This window comes from Nematolebias whitei, chromosome 15, assembly GCF_014905685.2.
Source record: "Nematolebias whitei isolate Nwh7 chromosome 15, NemWhi1, whole genome shotgun sequence".
Lineage (NCBI taxonomy): Eukaryota > Metazoa > Chordata > Actinopteri > Cyprinodontiformes > Rivulidae > Nematolebias > Nematolebias whitei.
Genome location: NC_056512.1, coordinates 46,319,186 through 46,336,081, shown reverse-complemented (window position 1 = coordinate 46,336,081; position 16,896 = coordinate 46,319,186). Strand labels below are relative to the sequence as shown.

The 16,896-nt window shown below is 41.3% G+C and overlaps 2 protein-coding genes across 2 annotated transcripts in view; both read right to left on the bottom strand.

Moving 5' to 3' along the window:
• tmem184a (transmembrane protein 184a) overlaps positions 1-4,454 on the bottom strand; it is a 40,364-nt gene extending 35,910 nt beyond the window's left edge. The window contains exons 1-2 of the mRNA XM_037688772.1: positions 4,427-4,454; positions 4,114-4,334 (exon numbers count right to left, since the gene is read on the bottom strand). Of these exons, the coding sequence (XP_037544700.1) occupies positions 4,114-4,302 (189 nt within the window). The 5' untranslated portion in view covers positions 4,303-4,334; positions 4,427-4,454. The remainder of the gene's footprint in view (positions 1-4,113; positions 4,335-4,426) is intronic.
• A 1,609-nt stretch (positions 4,455-6,063) lies between these two features.
• Positions 6,064-10,120, bottom strand: psmg3 (proteasome (prosome, macropain) assembly chaperone 3). Its single transcript, XM_037688771.1, has 3 exons — positions 10,015-10,120; positions 9,111-9,333; positions 6,064-6,236 (listed from the first exon to the last, which is right to left on the bottom strand). Exons 2-3 carry the CDS (start codon positions 9,321-9,323, stop codon positions 6,084-6,086), a joined length of 366 nt encoding a protein of 121 aa, XP_037544699.1. The 5' UTR covers positions 9,324-9,333; positions 10,015-10,120; the 3' UTR covers positions 6,064-6,083.
• Positions 10,121-16,896: the final 6,776 nt, after the last annotated feature.

Genomic DNA, 16,896 nt, shown 5'->3' with positions numbered 1-16,896 from the left:
CTGGATTGAGAGCTGGATTGAGAGCTGGATTGAGAGCTGGATTGAGAAACGTTTGGCTTCAGAGAGAACGAGGGCTGCTGTCGTGTAACTGAACGGATGAACCGGAGCAGAAAAGCAGCGGTTTCACTCCAAAAACACGTGGTGTGAACGGGCTCCTAATGTTCGGGTCTATGTCAAAATATTTGTCATTACGCAAGATAAATTCTATCTGATGCGAGTTAATCAATGACTTTTTATTATCACTTCTTCTTTTAACTTTCTGATGTTGAATTAAAATGACTGTTTCCTATTAAGGACAGAAATCCTCAATAAATTGGCATTTTTTGATTCCTCTAGTTTATTTGATATTTAACATACACCTAAATGTTTGCTCTACACCGTTTTAAAAGCCATATCCAAAACTATCAAGGTTATAGTTTATTTTTCAATTCATTTGTTGATTTTGACAAATAAGTAAAAGTGATATGAATTTACCATATTGTAGTAGTGAATATATATGAATAGAGTGGGAAATAATAATCCTGTCTCGGATATTCATTTAATTGTGGGCGGCTGTGGCTGAGTGGTTCGAGCAGTCGTCCTCCAATGCAAGAGTTGGGGGTTCGAATCCACCAGCAGTCACATGCTGAAGTGCCCCTGGGCAAGACACTGAACCCTCATAGCCTCTGATGTGTGTCCATCGGTGTATGAATGTGATGAAGCTCTGATCAGTCTCTGTAGAATGATTTGATCAGTTAGCTTTGTAGAGATCTAGTATAGAGCTGTATGAACGGGTCAATGAGGCACAGATTGTTGTAAAGAGCTTTGAGTATCTTGATAAGATAGAAAGGAGCTGTATAGGTACAGTCCATTTACTATTTCTTTCATCCATGGGTTGTTTTTTCCTCCAATAATAAAAAGTGGAGGACTCAAATAATTTGAACATTGTTATGAAACGAAACCAACAAATTCATTTTTTTTTTTTATCCTAACTGGTTCTTAAAAGTTTAAAAGTCCATGTTTGTAGTGAAATAAAGGGAGCAGCTCCCAGTGGGCTGTTTCCTACATCACTGCCTCTCAGTGGTGTGCTCTACATGTATTTACCGGGTGTACTGTGCCTGGAAACCAAAGTACACCAGTTAGTACAACGTAATCGTTAATTTACTTAGATTTTTAAGCATATTGAACATTCTTAATTTTCTCTGATGCTTATGCTGGTGAAGATTCTCAGTCATTCAGGACACAATGAATTCAAAAAACGAGTTGAGAATTGAGGAAGCTCCTCGGATGATGAGCGAAACGTCTTCCGTTACAAATAAAGTCCAGTTGTTTTCGTATGGAACGTTTTTTGAACTCTGATGCTTATATTTGAATAAATGAACAACTAACTTTGTACAACCGTTGGCTTTGTATTAAAAACATGTTATAAAATGTATCAAACATGTTCCAGTATTAAGTACAGAAATATTAATTAAACATTGCATATGACATGGACTCCACCTCTCCATCCAGATGTAGTGAGAGAACATTTAAAGCCACAGGTAGTGAAGATTCATCGGACGTTCGATCGTCTCTTACTGCCTCGTACGAAGATCACCATCATGTGATCTGACAGAAAACACCTGTTTCTGACGGTTTACAATTAATTCCTTGGAAATGTGCGGTGATGTTGAACATATTACAGCTGTAATTCTCCATTATTGCATGACATTTAGTTTATTTAAGCGTTCACTATTTTCCCCAAACTCTTGGTAAAACAAGACCGATAGTACAAGTAGGAAGTCAATGAGCACTTCTTCGGTACACAAGTGATAAATCACAAGATGGCTCTTTATGAAATAACCCCCACCAGCAGATCCATTTTTACATCTGAAATACTTCACAGCCCTTTAATGTTGCACAGACGCTTCAGTTTATGAAATGCAGCCACAAGATGATGTCAGATAGAGAAGTTGCCCAACTTCCATTTAAGAACCTGCCAGAACATCCCTACATCAAACCGAGAGACCGCACCTCGTGTAGCACACAGCTTTATTTGACTAAAGTTAGTCGCTTCCTTGAGCTCATAAAGGTCTTCCCCTTCGCAGAAACAACTCTCCCACGTGAGCCCCATAACTGGAGCGTGCTGCTTGGGACCAGTTCAGGAAACTCACAGCACGGGGCTAAATCCAGTCCCAGGACTTGACAGTGACCTGTACGCTTCACATGCACCTTCACAGGGTTAACATGTGGAGAACAGCTGATTTACCAGCTACATTAATATGCAGAGTAAAGAAGAAAGTTTGAATGTGGGCAACAACTTTTCTAACCTGATGTCATGCAAACAGATCAGTGAAGCATATGTTTGTTAGGAGGAGGAAAAACTGAGAAGACGAGAGAAGAAGCCAAATGGTTCCTTTCGGGGACTGAGATAATAAAAAATGTGACAATCTGATTGAATCAAAGTCAATAAAAGAGCAATGATGTTAATAAAATGCTGAGAACAGGTGCCTGTAGCTGCAAATTCAATCTAAGATCAAGTAAATACTTTTCTTACAGAGATGATCTTTTCGACTGAGAAATTTCATTTAGCTTTAGAAATGTTGCCACTGCATAAAAAACGTGTTCAGTTGTGGTTCTTGTTACAGATCGCAGCATATTAGAGAGAAGTTTAGTGGCGCCGGAGATCATTGCAATTCTAATGATGAACGATTGATCATCGATGATGAAAAATAAAAAGAACTGGCCAAGAAAAGGCTCCGAGTTGATCCCAGTGTGGGTGCTAAACGCTAACCATTTCATTTATTGCTACAGGAGGCCGATGGAAACTATTCAACAAAGATCGCATCACTTAAGACGAGAAAATCTCTCGTTTGAAATAAAATACAATTTCAATATCTGAACAATCAATTATTAAGTGTCATCAAAATATTTTTAAATAATCTACTGAACTCCTTGCATCGTGTCAGATGAGTGAACGAAACAATCCCACTGCTTCTTTAAGCACTGAAGACAAGAGAACAGCTGCAACTTGTTCCCACACTTTGTGCACTGACAGTAGATTCAAGCCAAGCACAAATGTGAAGACGTGCTGGAGGCGACTGAAAACATTCATTTACGTGCACGTCATGTGCAACAATGTAGAGTCATGTGGGTAAAACTGAGCTGAAGCTCCTAATCCTCAACGCTTCAAGTTGCAGAGGGACCAAAAAGACCACCATGAAAAAGAAACAGCCCTCCGTGGACCACGAGTTCAAAAAGCAACATCCCATAAAAAGCACGATGTCGTTCTCCATCAGTATTCAGAAAGTGCATGTGAGTCTTTAGTGGCTCTCCTGAGCACGTCATTAGAACATGAATCGTGCACACAGTCTGACTCCCAGAGTGTGAAGCCTGTTGCAAACCTGCTCCATCGTCCCACAGGAAAACTTCCCGTTTATTGTTCAATTAAAACGTCTTTCTGCAAAGTGTCTGGCCAAACAGCAACTACATTAAAAACACAGAAACTATTTGATGCATATTGAGTTACAAATCCCTAAACGGCGGCAGCTGTTGTTGTTGTGTCCCCCCCCCCCCCCATGTAAAGACGACTCAATAATTATTTCCAGCACATAGCAAACAAATACACGTTATCATAAATAAGAGCCAGGATGCACATTCCATAAGATGGACGCTACACTTTTAAACAAACGGAGTCTTGAAGCTGAACACATCATCTGTGCATCGTCTGATCTCCCTGCTGATGGAGCAGCAGCACTTCTCTGCAACTGATGATGAGAGTATCATCTGTGCACAGCGAGCACGTGCTCACTTTTACAAGCGTGATGAAAGGCTGTGGTTAAAGGTGGTCTGCTGCAGCCATTCTTCCTGCAGCTCAGCACTGATCCAAGGCTGTGCTTTGATTCCATCAGCCGGACGGACGTTTGACTTTTCTGTCTTGGCCAACTTTAATCTGAGCTCCCAATCAAAAGGAAGAGAAGCAGAGCGGGCGCACCTGTACCTGACTCAAGACACACACCCTCTCTCAGCAGATCCTCCCTGTTACAACACATCTGGCACGAGAAGCTGTTGCATGTTGTGGTGGCACATTTACACAAGACGGTGGTGTCCACGTGACTTGTTGGCACCTGACCCGTGTTTGCGTGCGGCCTTTACCTGGTGGCACGTGATGAGCAGGGCAGACCACACGAACATCCCCGACAGGACCTGGGCGGCCATGGTGTCCAAGAACATGTGACCCTCTGCGACGGAGCCGTTTCCTGTTCGGACCATGGGCGTGTTGTCCGACAGCTCGGGGACAACCGGAACATCCAGGTGGACTGACACGTTCTCGGCCGAGTTCATCTTGAAACTCACGAGAGAGAACGAACAGAACTCTGCAACACGAACAAGAAAAGTCCTCAAAGAATGAAATGCAGGTGAACTTCCGGTGCGGAGCTCGTGCGCCGTCAATCAACAACTGGCTCACCTTGTGCACCTGACGTGCGTGTGTCAAACAGGCCAGGCTCGTGACAGGTCGGGGGAAAGGATCAGCATGGAGGATAAAACCCGGGTCCACAAGTCCGAACCAGCCGACCTACGCGTTCAACTTCCTCGTTTGAAACGCAGCAGGTGCGGAGGTCCAAGTCCGCGCAGTCAGTGGGAAAAGTCAAAGTAAACTCAAAGTCATAAAGTTAAAGGTGAAGCAATAACTTCCACTGAACGTTACCTTTAACAACAGCTTGGAATGGATCCTGTCGAGGAGCGACGAAAACAGGTTGGGCACAGGTACATGATGTCACGTGGCCTCGGTGCAGCTGGTGACGTCATTACGCTTCCTCCTCACGCTGTCAGTTTTTTTTATGTTGGGCGTGATTGACGAATCACCCTAATCCTCCCATGTTCTTTTACTGAGGACAAAATAAAAGTATAATGCGTCATCATTTTTACTCTTTATGACGTCACCGTTCTTTGTTGAAAGCAGGTCTCTCTTGTAGACGAGCCTCAGTGGGACCAACCTGTCTAACTAAAGGTTGAAAGTTATTACAGTAGTAAAATTAACGGGGCAGCAGTGGCTGGGTGGTTTGAGCAGTCGTCCTCCAGGGGGAAAGTTGTGGGTTTGATTCCAGCAGCAGTCACACGCTGGTGTCCCCATGAGCCCCTCACGGCCTCCGATGTGTCCCATCGATGTGAGAACGTGATAAAGCTCCCATTAGTCTTCGTATACAGTGGAGCGCTGCATTTGTGGGTAAATGAGGGCATTTAAAGAGCTCAGTGTCTTGATAAGATAGACAGGTGCTATACAAGTAGATCATTTACCAATAATAAATCAATATACAGTCTTGTTATGGGCCTTTAATTGGCTTAAAAACATTGAGATGGTCGGGGTCATAAATCTCTGCCGCTGGTACACCACTGGTCAATAGCTAAGAAACTTTGAGAACCAGTGACCTATCGCACCTACTTTTACAGAACTACAAACTTTGGACAATAAAAACTAATTATTGAGGGGAGCAGCTGTAAATCTTTATTAATATCTGGATGTGTACACCCCTGCTAACATTTTATTCTGTTTACTGATAAACACATTCATGAACATTTAATCAAGAATTCCTCGAGGCTCAATGGGATTAACCCGTTTAAATAAAGGTTGAATGAAAAAATCTTCCGTTTCCAAAGGAACTGTGCATTTGAATTGTTGCTTGTATCAAAGACAAATAAAGCAAAAATACAATTAAAAAAGAACTTAAAATGGCCTTTTCAATTTTTATTTGACACACGTTAAACTATATGCAATGTGAATTATAACACAGTTATAAACAGTATAATGGTACATTGTTCGCTCCGTAAACTAGAAAATATGTCCCGTTATTTCTGAGCACAAAATCAGATAAAACAACAAAAACAGAAGAAAACAAACCTGAATATAAAATCAACCCAACTCAAACACAATGAGCACTTTCAGTTGAGTAAAAAAGACCAAACGTTTGAAATTTAAACATCTGTATAATAAAATACAGATACATATATAAAAGAATGCTACATTTAACCAACATGTTTGATAAAAACTAAAAAACTGAATGAAGAGAACTACGTGATCCACAGAATGATCACAGCACCGAGCTTCTGGTCGTCAGTCCAACTTATCACCACACCCGACACCCTTGGACCATCTCCTTCAGTTGTTTAATGGTTTCTAGGGAGGAATCCTTCAGAGCCAGTCCCAGTAAGACGGGCCTGTTCCCAGCTTCTTGTGAGACAAACACAGCGAGGTGTTTGGCACAGACGTGAGTCAGTGGCTGTAAAGAGAAACACAAGCACGTATGAAGACGTGACACACAAGCAGCCATACATGGCAGTTCTACATTACAACATTAGTCTGAGGACAATTTTCAAAAGTCAAGGCCTCAGAACAGTAGCTCCTTTAAACAAAGACAGTTGAATATCCTGATGCATGCTCAATAATCCAGGTAGAAAAATCTAAAAAAGTTCAATCTGGTCCTCTGGACATTCAAAAAAACAAAACAAAGCAAATCAACAAAAAATGTAGAAACGTTTCGTCTCTCATCCTGAGGACTTCCTCAGTCTGAGGTGCTGTATTCAGCTCAGTCTCTTAAATAGCACCTTCTCAGAGTGGATCAACCAGTTTGCTGCTGACAACCAGAACCAGCTGATCACATGCTCAAGAAGGACCATCAGCCTAACAATGGATCATTAGCACCTGATGGCTGTTTACTGTTCACAGAGGGCTGAGTGATACTAGCAATCACAGCATTGTAAGAGGGGGACAGTTGAACCTGGAGGCTCCACCCCTGTTTAATGATGGACGGTTTCTTTTCACAAAGATGGCCTCCTTTACTCCTCTCTCAAACCATCGTTCCTCTCTGTCCAGGATGTGAACATCTTCATCCCTGAAAGAGTGACCTCTGACCTGGAGATGAGTGTAGACCTCAGAGTCCTGGCCTGATGATGTTGATCTTCTGTGCTGGTCCATCCTTTTGGCCAGTGGCTGTTTAGTTTCCCCGATGTAAGACTGATCACCCTCCTGACACTGAACAACATACACAACATTACTCTGTTTGTGCCGGGGGACTGGATCTTTGGGATGAACCAGTCTTTAATGTATTTTGGGGTTTAAAAGCCACTGGGACGTTATGTTTAGAAAATAAACGTCTCAGTTTCTCTGATACTCCCTCAACATATGGAATGACCACTGGTCTGGGTCTGGGTTCCTCCTTTTCACCTGTTGGCTGACTGGAGTCCTGTTTGGGTTTCTTCTTTCAGGAAGGCCCAGTTAGGATATCCACATTGCTCTAGAGCCTGTCTTGTGTGGGATTTCTCCTTCTGCCTGGCTCCTGAGCTAGTGGGGACGCTGTCTGCTCTGTGGTACAGAGTCCTGATGACTCCTAACTTGTGCTCCTCCGAATTCCTCCGGATGCATGTAAACACAAAATCCGACCGTGTCAACGCAAATCGTTTCCTCTAATTAACATAAGAAAAAACCTACGTTTCCCCCCATCGTGTCCGTGTAAATAGGGCCTCAGTTGTCTCTAAAGCCCCCAGTATACTGCCGCATACCTCCATACGCAGAGGTACGCACGTACGTACGCAGAGGTACGAGCGTACCCCCCAGGGCATGTCTGTGCAAAGCTCAAATTTTTACGACCACATACGCGGTGTCGCACAATAAACTGCTCGGCGACGGACTGTTTTGTATGCAACACCAATGTATTAAATTCCTCTTCTTCATCCCTGATCTGGCCTTTTCTTTTGTTTTTTCCAAAAGGCAGAGATCTCTTCCTCCTCCGTTGATGCCATGACTGAAATGGTGAGAAATGGAGGAATTAGTTACGAGCGAATTAAACTCAGGTCCAGCGTGGTTGCGGGAGGGTCTGGAGATTTCCTGGTGGGCTGGTCTGATGTGTGGGCTGCAGGGCCAGCGCTCCCTGGTTTTTATATATTTTTTATCTTTTTATTAACAACATATAAACACAGAACACCACTGTGGCTGAGGCTGCCAGTGCTAGTTTTTTTTCCCCCGACCTGTCAATCAATCCAGTAGGCGTGTCAACAAATGACCAATCGGCGACCTCAATTTGTCCGGAAGGTAAACGCCCCTTGTCTGTGAAGCTGCTCTGCAGCGGCTCGGGGTGGACGCTGGAGTTTAATGACTGAACCCTGTGCGTACGGTACACGCGTATGTACGCGGCAGTATACTGGAGGCTTAAGTGAACGTTTGTGTGTGTGGGGGGGGTAGAGGAATAACAAATAAAAGCCTAGAGGGCCCCCTGGTGGCTGCAACTGGTAATGTTTACTGGTTCATGTTTATGAATGAACATTTCAAGCATCAGTCAAAAATTGCGTTATGAATATGGGAAAACAAAAAGTATCTTAGTCGCAGTGATGCAAAAAAGTGTGACTTATACGCCGGAAAATACGGTTCATTCATCTTGCCAAAAGTAGGAAGATCTTCAAAATTGTTCTGAAACAAATAGTTTCAGTTAAATGTATTTATTTATTAACCTTTATATAACTGGGCAGATCACAGATCTCGGGGCCTGCAGGCAGACCAACATGCATGTTTTTGGTCTGTGGGAGGAAACCGGAGTACCCGGAGAAAACCCACGCAGCACGAGAAGAACATGCAAACTCCACACAGAAAGACCCAGGTCCAACCGGGGATTGAACCCAGGACTTTTTTGCTGTGAGGCAACAGTGCCAACCACTGAGCTGCCGTGCTGCCGAAATGAATAAATGAATCATGTAGTTAATGAATATCATGTGAATGCAACTATTGCAGAAAATAATGGCATAGAAAAACATTTTAGATCTTTATAAATGACTAAAACCTGTTTTTTTTTTTTATTACGGTAATCTAAAAGAATCATAGGCTTCACTGCAAACTTAGAAAATGTTCGCTTTTCTTTTAATGACATCCTCTTATCTATGTGCATGTAACAGTGACAACGTCACGCAGCGATGAAATGAGTTTTCTTGTGTAAATTTTAAAAGATCACTGAACTCAAAGCCACCAATCTCATTTTTCCACAATCTTCCAAAGCAGCTGAGCCAATCTCATCTGCCCTTTCACCACATGAAACGAGTCAGTCCATGTGACAACAAGTGTATAATTACACCGACACAATATTAATCTGAAGTTTCATGGTGCGTACCTCGTCTTTGCCCAGCAGCACTTTAGTGGAGAACGTTGGGGTGTTGATATCATTAGATCTGGAGTCAGGTGTGACTGAAACCAGACTCCCAATTTTGCCAAACTGAGTGAGAAGCACAAATATGTAATTAGTGAACTGTGTGCACACGACATCTGTTAAAATGCCACCGACTTCTTTCTGCGCTTGTTTTGATGTAATGAGAGGATCAGCCATTTTGTTCGTCCTGGGGAGAAAACAAAAAGAAAAATGATGAGTCAGAAAGAAACTAACTTGTTTTTGTCTTAGAAACAAGTCTGCATTTATAGCTGAAAAATGAGTACAGTGTTTTATGCTGTTTGGAATCATCGTATGAGTCATAGAAGCCGAGGCTGTTCAAGAACATTTACTGGCACTGAACAAAAAAACATGTTTAAACTTCATGTGTGAAAAATTAGCATTTGAGTACTGTTAAAATTAAACACGAGTCAAATTAAGATTATAGGTTGAAGCAGTAAATTTGCAATGCTAAATTGTTCTAATTATTATTTACTTCCATTGCTAGAAGCTTTGTGTCAACTTTGGGACTAAAATAAAGTCTGAATGTGTTGGCTGATGGAAACTGGAGCACTTTCAAACATACTGGGATTAACCTGCCGAAATAAAGCTTGAATTCATGTAACGACATGGACACTGTGAACTCAACGAAAGACAAAGCTGTGCAATGTGTTCTCACCAAACCCAACAAGCCAAACAGAGTGGAAGTAAAAGTTTAGTTTGATTTCTTTACAGGACTGAGGACTGCAGCCATGATGCTGTTAGCTAGGAGGCTAACGTTAGCCTCCTAGCTAACAGGAAACTCGAGCTTTAAAGAAAGCTAAACTAACAATAAAAATAGCACAAAAATATTCTGCGCGTTAATACTTACAGTATATTCTTGTCGTTCGTGAGTTTATAAATTTGTAAACTTTCGGTAACCCACGCAGGACAGCTTTGCTAATCTTCCACCATCACGTTAACAAATCAAAACAAACCTCAGTGTCACGTGACTCGGTTGGCTGTGGGACGTACGCTGCGTGATGACGTCACAGTCAACGTTCAGACCAAAACAGAGGAGCCGCTTCTGAAGTTTTATATTCAAGGATTATTTTTTATTCTACCAGCTCACATTTGCATGTTTATGGTGCGAAATTCGGACTCAGGTTCCAGATCAAGAAACCTAATAATTATATATTTGAATATGAATCTTTCCAATATGTTGAATATGACTCTAATATATGAGTTCAATTTCATTCATTTATTTCGTTTTCTTCATATAGTGTAACGTTCAGTTTATTGTAAAGCGACTATATTAATTATGTAAAGAGTTTAGTAACAGTGTAAACACTTTTTATTTAGGCCTACCTGTCTGTGAAACTTGATAAGTTAGAGACAGGTTGGCTGTTCTTTACAGTTTACTTTCTTATTTTGAAGAAAGTTTTCTTGTAAAACTTTTAGTCTCCAGGCAGAAATATTTGCTTGAAGGTGATGAGGATCCTTGAAAATGAAATGTTTGTTAGTAAGGTGGAAATTCTTCCTATATGATTTGAAAATCAAATCAGTCGACTGAGCAAAACTAAACCTGCGGCAGAAAAACGTGTCTGTTGTCTCTTATTCTGAAATTTACACGGAGCCAATGGAGAATTCTGCTGAACTCAGCATTTTGGACCAACGTGACTTTTTTATTTTCATCCATCCATCCATCATCTTTACCCGTTTGTTCCATTTTGGGTCACGGGGGTCGCTGGTGCCCATGTCCAGCAATCACTGTGCGAGGGGCGGGGGACACCCTGGACGGGTCGCATGTCCATCGCAGACTTTTTTATTTTATGTTTAAACATTCTGAATCTAAATAATTATAACAGTCCCGAGCCTACGTTATAAATATCTGTTTTTGTGTCTCGTTTCGTGACTAGATGTTTCTTCTTTTGGGAATATTGCATAAGTGGAGAAAGGTGGTCCTGGCAGCATTTTTTTGAATGAGACATTCAAACAACATATTTAGTTCATAGATTGCATAAATGGTGCATGCAATGATTTAGCTGACTCTTTTGAATGGCAAATTACAGCTGAATATTGCATCCAATAATGCAAGGATATAGTTTCCTTTAAGAGGAACAATTAAGGATTGTTCACAGTTTAACAGAAATTCTTGAATGATTGTATTTATTTTATTTTATCCATGAAGACGTGAGGCTCTGGTGAAGTCTGAGGATTGCATTGGGCTTACACACACACACGCACGCGCACGCACACACGCACACACACACACACACACACACAGAGAGAAGCCATTCTTATGAAAATGGTATTTTCACAATGTCAAATAAAATGCAGCTGATTTGTGATTCATTGTGCTCAGGCTGCAGAAGGTTTGAAATTGGTCGACCCACTCTTTTTACCTGCTGTCATGTCTGTCCTTGAATTATCATTCTGAACTAAACAAAACTGTAATGCAAATATATCTATAAGTAGGATTTCTTTTTTAAACAGAGGAAAATTGCTGGACTGGAAAATGTATTTGATTTGAAAAGCACTTTGTACACTGTCTTAGCAAAGTCCTTTATTAAAGGTTACAAGGCTGAGCCTCAAAGGTGATCAATAAAATACACAAGAATTTATTATACAAGAAAGGCAGAGGAATATGTTAATATAAACTAAAACAAAACTTTCATCACTATAGGAATCATTATGTTCACATTTCCCCAAAGACAGGCTGTTCATTAGGAATAAAAGAAATGCTAAATGCACTGTACTTGTACATCACCTTTCTAACTTACTTCAAGATAGTCAGAGCGCTTTAAACAACAATCTGTGCCTCGTTCACCCGTTCATACAGCTCTCTACTAAAGCTAAGTGAACAAATCGTTCTACAGAGACTAATCAGAGCGTTATCATAGTCATGCACTGATGGGACACACATCAGAGGCTATGAGGGTTCAGTGTCTTGCCCAGGGACACTTCAGCATGGGACTGCTGGTGGATTCGAACCCCCAACTCTCACATTGGAGGACGACTGCTCGAACCACTCAGCCACAGCCGCTGCTCCACAAGTTTACATTTTACTTAGATTCCAGTTTGTTTGAGCAAAGATTGAACCATTTAATGCAAATTTAATTATGGTGTTCTGGAGGGTTCTGATCTTGGACCAGTACTTTCCACTTTATATACTGTACAGTATATGCTCCCATTTGGTAACATTACTTAACAGCTCAGCCGTTCCATCAGCTATTGTATATTTTTCATTGAAGATAAATAAAACAATTACAAGAGTCTTAAATCTGTCAAAGCCTGTATGTCTTATTTTTCTGTATTTCTTTCAGACATGTTTAGAAAATTGTTGTTTTTGGACCTGAATACATGACGGGCATCTCATTTGGCGTTAGTCTGGTGATGAAACCATGAACCATGACGAGTGAATAAATATTCATGTCCAAGAGAAGTTCTTGGACCTCAGTATTTCATGTATACACTATGTTACCCAAAAGAAAGAAAAAAGACAAGTGACCCAGAACATTTTCACAGTTGTGATTGAGGTCGGACCCAGAAAAGCAGCCTGACACAAATAATTAAAAACTCAACCGAACTTTGTTGTAAAAACTAAACCAAAGGAGGCTCAGAGGAGCTCAGACATGACATCTAAACTGCTCAATGCTCATCTGATGCGCTGTGAGAAACAAAAGGGTAATATGGAATGGGACTGATGGGAAGAGTGGCGGCAGCTGAGACTAATGGGAATGGAGAACAGGTGAGGTGGGCGTGGCAGGACTGAGGAGCAGAGGGACACAGCACAATGAACCAAAGAAACAGAAACAGGAAAAACACAAAAACCACCAAACAACTCCAAAAATACAGATTCTAACCAAAAAAACTTTGTATGTGTGTTTTTATAAATAGTTTGGTCTACAAATATTCTGAGGTATCAAAGTTTTCATTAAAGTTTCCATTAATCTAAATGAGTGTGGGAGAGAAAGGGCGCGGCTGTTGCCATTCTTATTTTTATTTCTTCACACAGCGGTGTCTCTGAACTTTATTGAATCCTGAATCAGTTTAATAACAGCTCATGCATGACAGCACAGACATGAGTTGTCAACTTGCCCAAGATCTTTAGAAAGAAAATGTTATTTGTAACTCGTTGATTCTGGCTTTAACATTTTCAAATGTTAGCCGCTGCCCAGGGAGCGGAGACCAGCAGCCGACACAAGGCGTCGAGCTGTTCATATGGAAATTTCTGTGGTAGAAAATACCACAGAGACTTTGAAAAGAGTTCTGGTCTCAAATCACTTATTCCGTGTAATGTTAAACTGTGAATTACTTGGGCTTTGCTTTGCATAATGAATAGCTGTAGACTCACACTAATGGCTTCTTGGAGCGGCTGCAGGGCTTCAGGGGTTCTTGCTGTTTCCACAGAAAATGAGAAGAACTTGAATTCATTATGATTTCCATGGAGCAGCACGGTGGTGCAACTGGTGGAGCTGCTGCCTCTCAGCGAGCAGGTCCCTGGTTCAAACCCCGGTCCAGGGCCTTTCTGGGTCGAGATCGCATGTTCTCTCCGTGCATGCGTGGGTTTTCTCCCACAGACCAACAACATGCATGTTAGGCTGATTGGTAACTCTAAATTGTCCCTAGGTGTGTGTGAGAGAGTGAATGGTTGTTTGTCTCGTTTGTCTCTATGTGTCCCTGAGATGGACTGGAGACCTGTCCAGGGTGTCCCCCGCCCCTCGCACAGTGATTGCTGGACATGGGCACCAGTGACCCCCATGACCCAAACTGGAATAAGCGGGTAAAGATAATGGATGGATGGATGGATGGATGGATGGATGGATGGATGGATGGATGGATGATTTCCATGAAGACAGCTCCGGCTGTAGAACCTGTCTGTCCCAATCTGAACATTCAGACATTTTCTTTTTGTTTACAGCTTTGCTTATTTCAGCGTCTCAGCTAAAGTTACACCGCACCTGAAGCACATGCACAAAGAGATATGTGCACGTGTTACAAGGAAAAACAGGGTGCACTTGTCTTAAAGATATACTTGTGATGGGATGAGCACCAGGTGTTGCCTAAAAGACAAAAGAAATAACTCTGACACATTCTGAGGAGAGGTGACGACACCTGAAGGTTTTCAGTTCAATGAAAACTTTCTTTTATAAAACTTTTATAAAACTATTTGTCTGTGTTTGGTTTTTTTATTTTCTTAAAGTAAAGACGAACATGAAAATTCCTCAAGTTCTTCGTCACGGCCGCCCTTCTTTCATTTGTTCTTTCACATTCATTCAACCTTTATTTAGACAGGTCCACGAGCTTCAAATGTTTGTGTTGGATGAACAGAATGAAATCCCGGAGTCTTCTTCTTTAAAGGAACGTAGATCAACCGCAGCTTTTAATGACAGAGCTTTAAACTAAGATGAGGAGAAATGAGCAGTTACTGTTTGGGTCAAGATCTCACTCTCAGAGTTTGTGTTGAGGATGACTCTCAGCTACCATCACATCAATTGTAGCTCAAAATTAGTCCAATTAACGGAGTTACAGCCATTTGTGTGTTTGCTAATGCCACTTAGCCGTGGGAGCCCTCTTGAACTGGACCGACTCCAAACGTTGATGAGTTGTAGCACACGTACATACTGTCAGTAAAATACTTTAACATCCTGCTGACAGGTGACAAAAATTAAAAAGACCAACTTTCATCTCTTCAAAGCTTTAAAGTGTTTGTTTCTTTAATATTAGCTCATAATGTGATCACTTTTTAAATCACGTTGAAAACCTGATAAAGAAACTGAAATTAAAACTGGGTTTCTTTTTTCAGAAATAGATCTTTCTTAGCTCTGAATGACAGAAAACATCTTGTAACCTCCACCTTCCTGCCGGCATCGACTACGGTGACATGGGGGAGCGCTGGCACAGAGGTTAGAAGATGGGCTTGTGATCGGAAAGTCGCAGGTTCAACTCCCAGTACCATCAACATCAAATTGTGGGTGGAAAAGGTGGAACACCCCCACCTCCCTCACCCCTCGTTCGCCCCACCCTGGGCCCTCGAGCAAGGCACTTAACCACCATCTGCTCCTAAACAGGCCTCTCTTGAAAATGAGTTCTCATGGCTCAATGAGACTACCTGGATAAATAAAGGGTAAATAAAAAAAAGAATGTTCCTGCCAGCTGCTTGCAGATGTTGGATGCTGTCTACCACAGTGCACTAAGATTCACAACTGGTTGTAACTACCGTCCCCATCACTGCACCCTGTACTCCTTGGTCCGGTGGTCCTCATTATCTACACGAAGGCTCTCTCTCACTGGTTCATCTTCATCTATAAATCCCTCCTTGGTCTGTTGCCTTCATACATCTCCTCCCACATGTCACGTCGTCAGTGCAGCTACAGCGTGCGCTCTCAGGACATCATTACCTGCAGCGTTCCCTCACTTCGGACTGAACTTGGCAAAAAGGCCTTTTCCTACTCAGCTCCTGGAACATCTTGCAACAGGAACTGAAGTTGTCCTCCTTGATTTCTTTAAGAGGTTTCAAACATTTGATCATGTCAGGGGAAAAATCAAAACAGACCTGTTCTTGTTTTTAATATTTCACCTGTTTTACAGCACCCTGACTGATTGTTTTGTACACTACTCTTATTTTAACTGCATTTTGACTGTAGTTTATTGTTGTCATTGTTTACTGTTGTTGTCATTGTTTACTGTTGTCATTGTTTACAGTTGTTGTTGTCATTGTTTACTGTTGATGTTGTTGTTGTCATTGTTTACTGTTGTTGTTGTCATCCTTTACTGTTGATGTTGTCATTGTTTACTGTTGTTGTCATTGTTTACTGTTGTTGTCATTGTTTACTGTTGTTGTTGTCATTGTTTACTGTTGATGTTGTCAGTGTTTACTGTTGTTGTCATTGTTTACTGTTGTTGTTGTCATTGTTTACTGTTGATGTTGTCATTGTTTACTGTTGTTGTTGTCATTGTTTACTGTTGTTGTTGTTGTTGTCTATCTGTTCGGTCTAGAACAGGTGTCTCTTGTAAACGAGTCCTCGTGGCTCACTGACACTAGCCTGTGGGAATAAAGGTTGAATGAATGAATGAACTTTAAAAAATCTTCCACAGCATCAAGTCATCAATCCTCTCATTTACACACATTGTTTCACATTCTTTATCTATCTTTGTGAGGACACAATAATGCTTTGCATCCTTGGGCCTTTGATCACAACGAATCACAAAGTATTAGCCTAAAACTCAACAAGTGCAAGTTAAACCCAAGTTAAAAGTTCAACCAGTTTCAGACGGTCCTGGAGTTAAACACATTTCTTTAACTGTGACTGGTCCCCACAAAGATACTGTAGCTATAAAACACACGCAGATGTTACCCTGGTGGCCACTAGAGTGCTGTGCTGCATTACAGATGGAGCTGAGTCCAACATGACAGCTGAACAATCAAGGTGTCTATGAAGCACAGACAACCCAAGGTGGGACTGAAGACAGCTGTGTTCAGGCAAGCTGCAAGAATCGATCAATGAACTCAGTGTTTCTATCTCAAGACATCAACAATATGGTTTTACTCACAATTTACTTTCAGGTTTCTGACTTCACTGATTCAAAAAGTGACTTTTTCAAAATGTGCATGAGGAGCTGAAAATGGTTATATTTACCATACTGGGAATAGTTCATGAATAATGAACCAGTTCATCATCTTTCAAGACCTTTTGAAACTTTTAAATATATATACATACATATTTGCCAGGAGCTTTAATCTAAAATAACTAAATGTATATATATATAA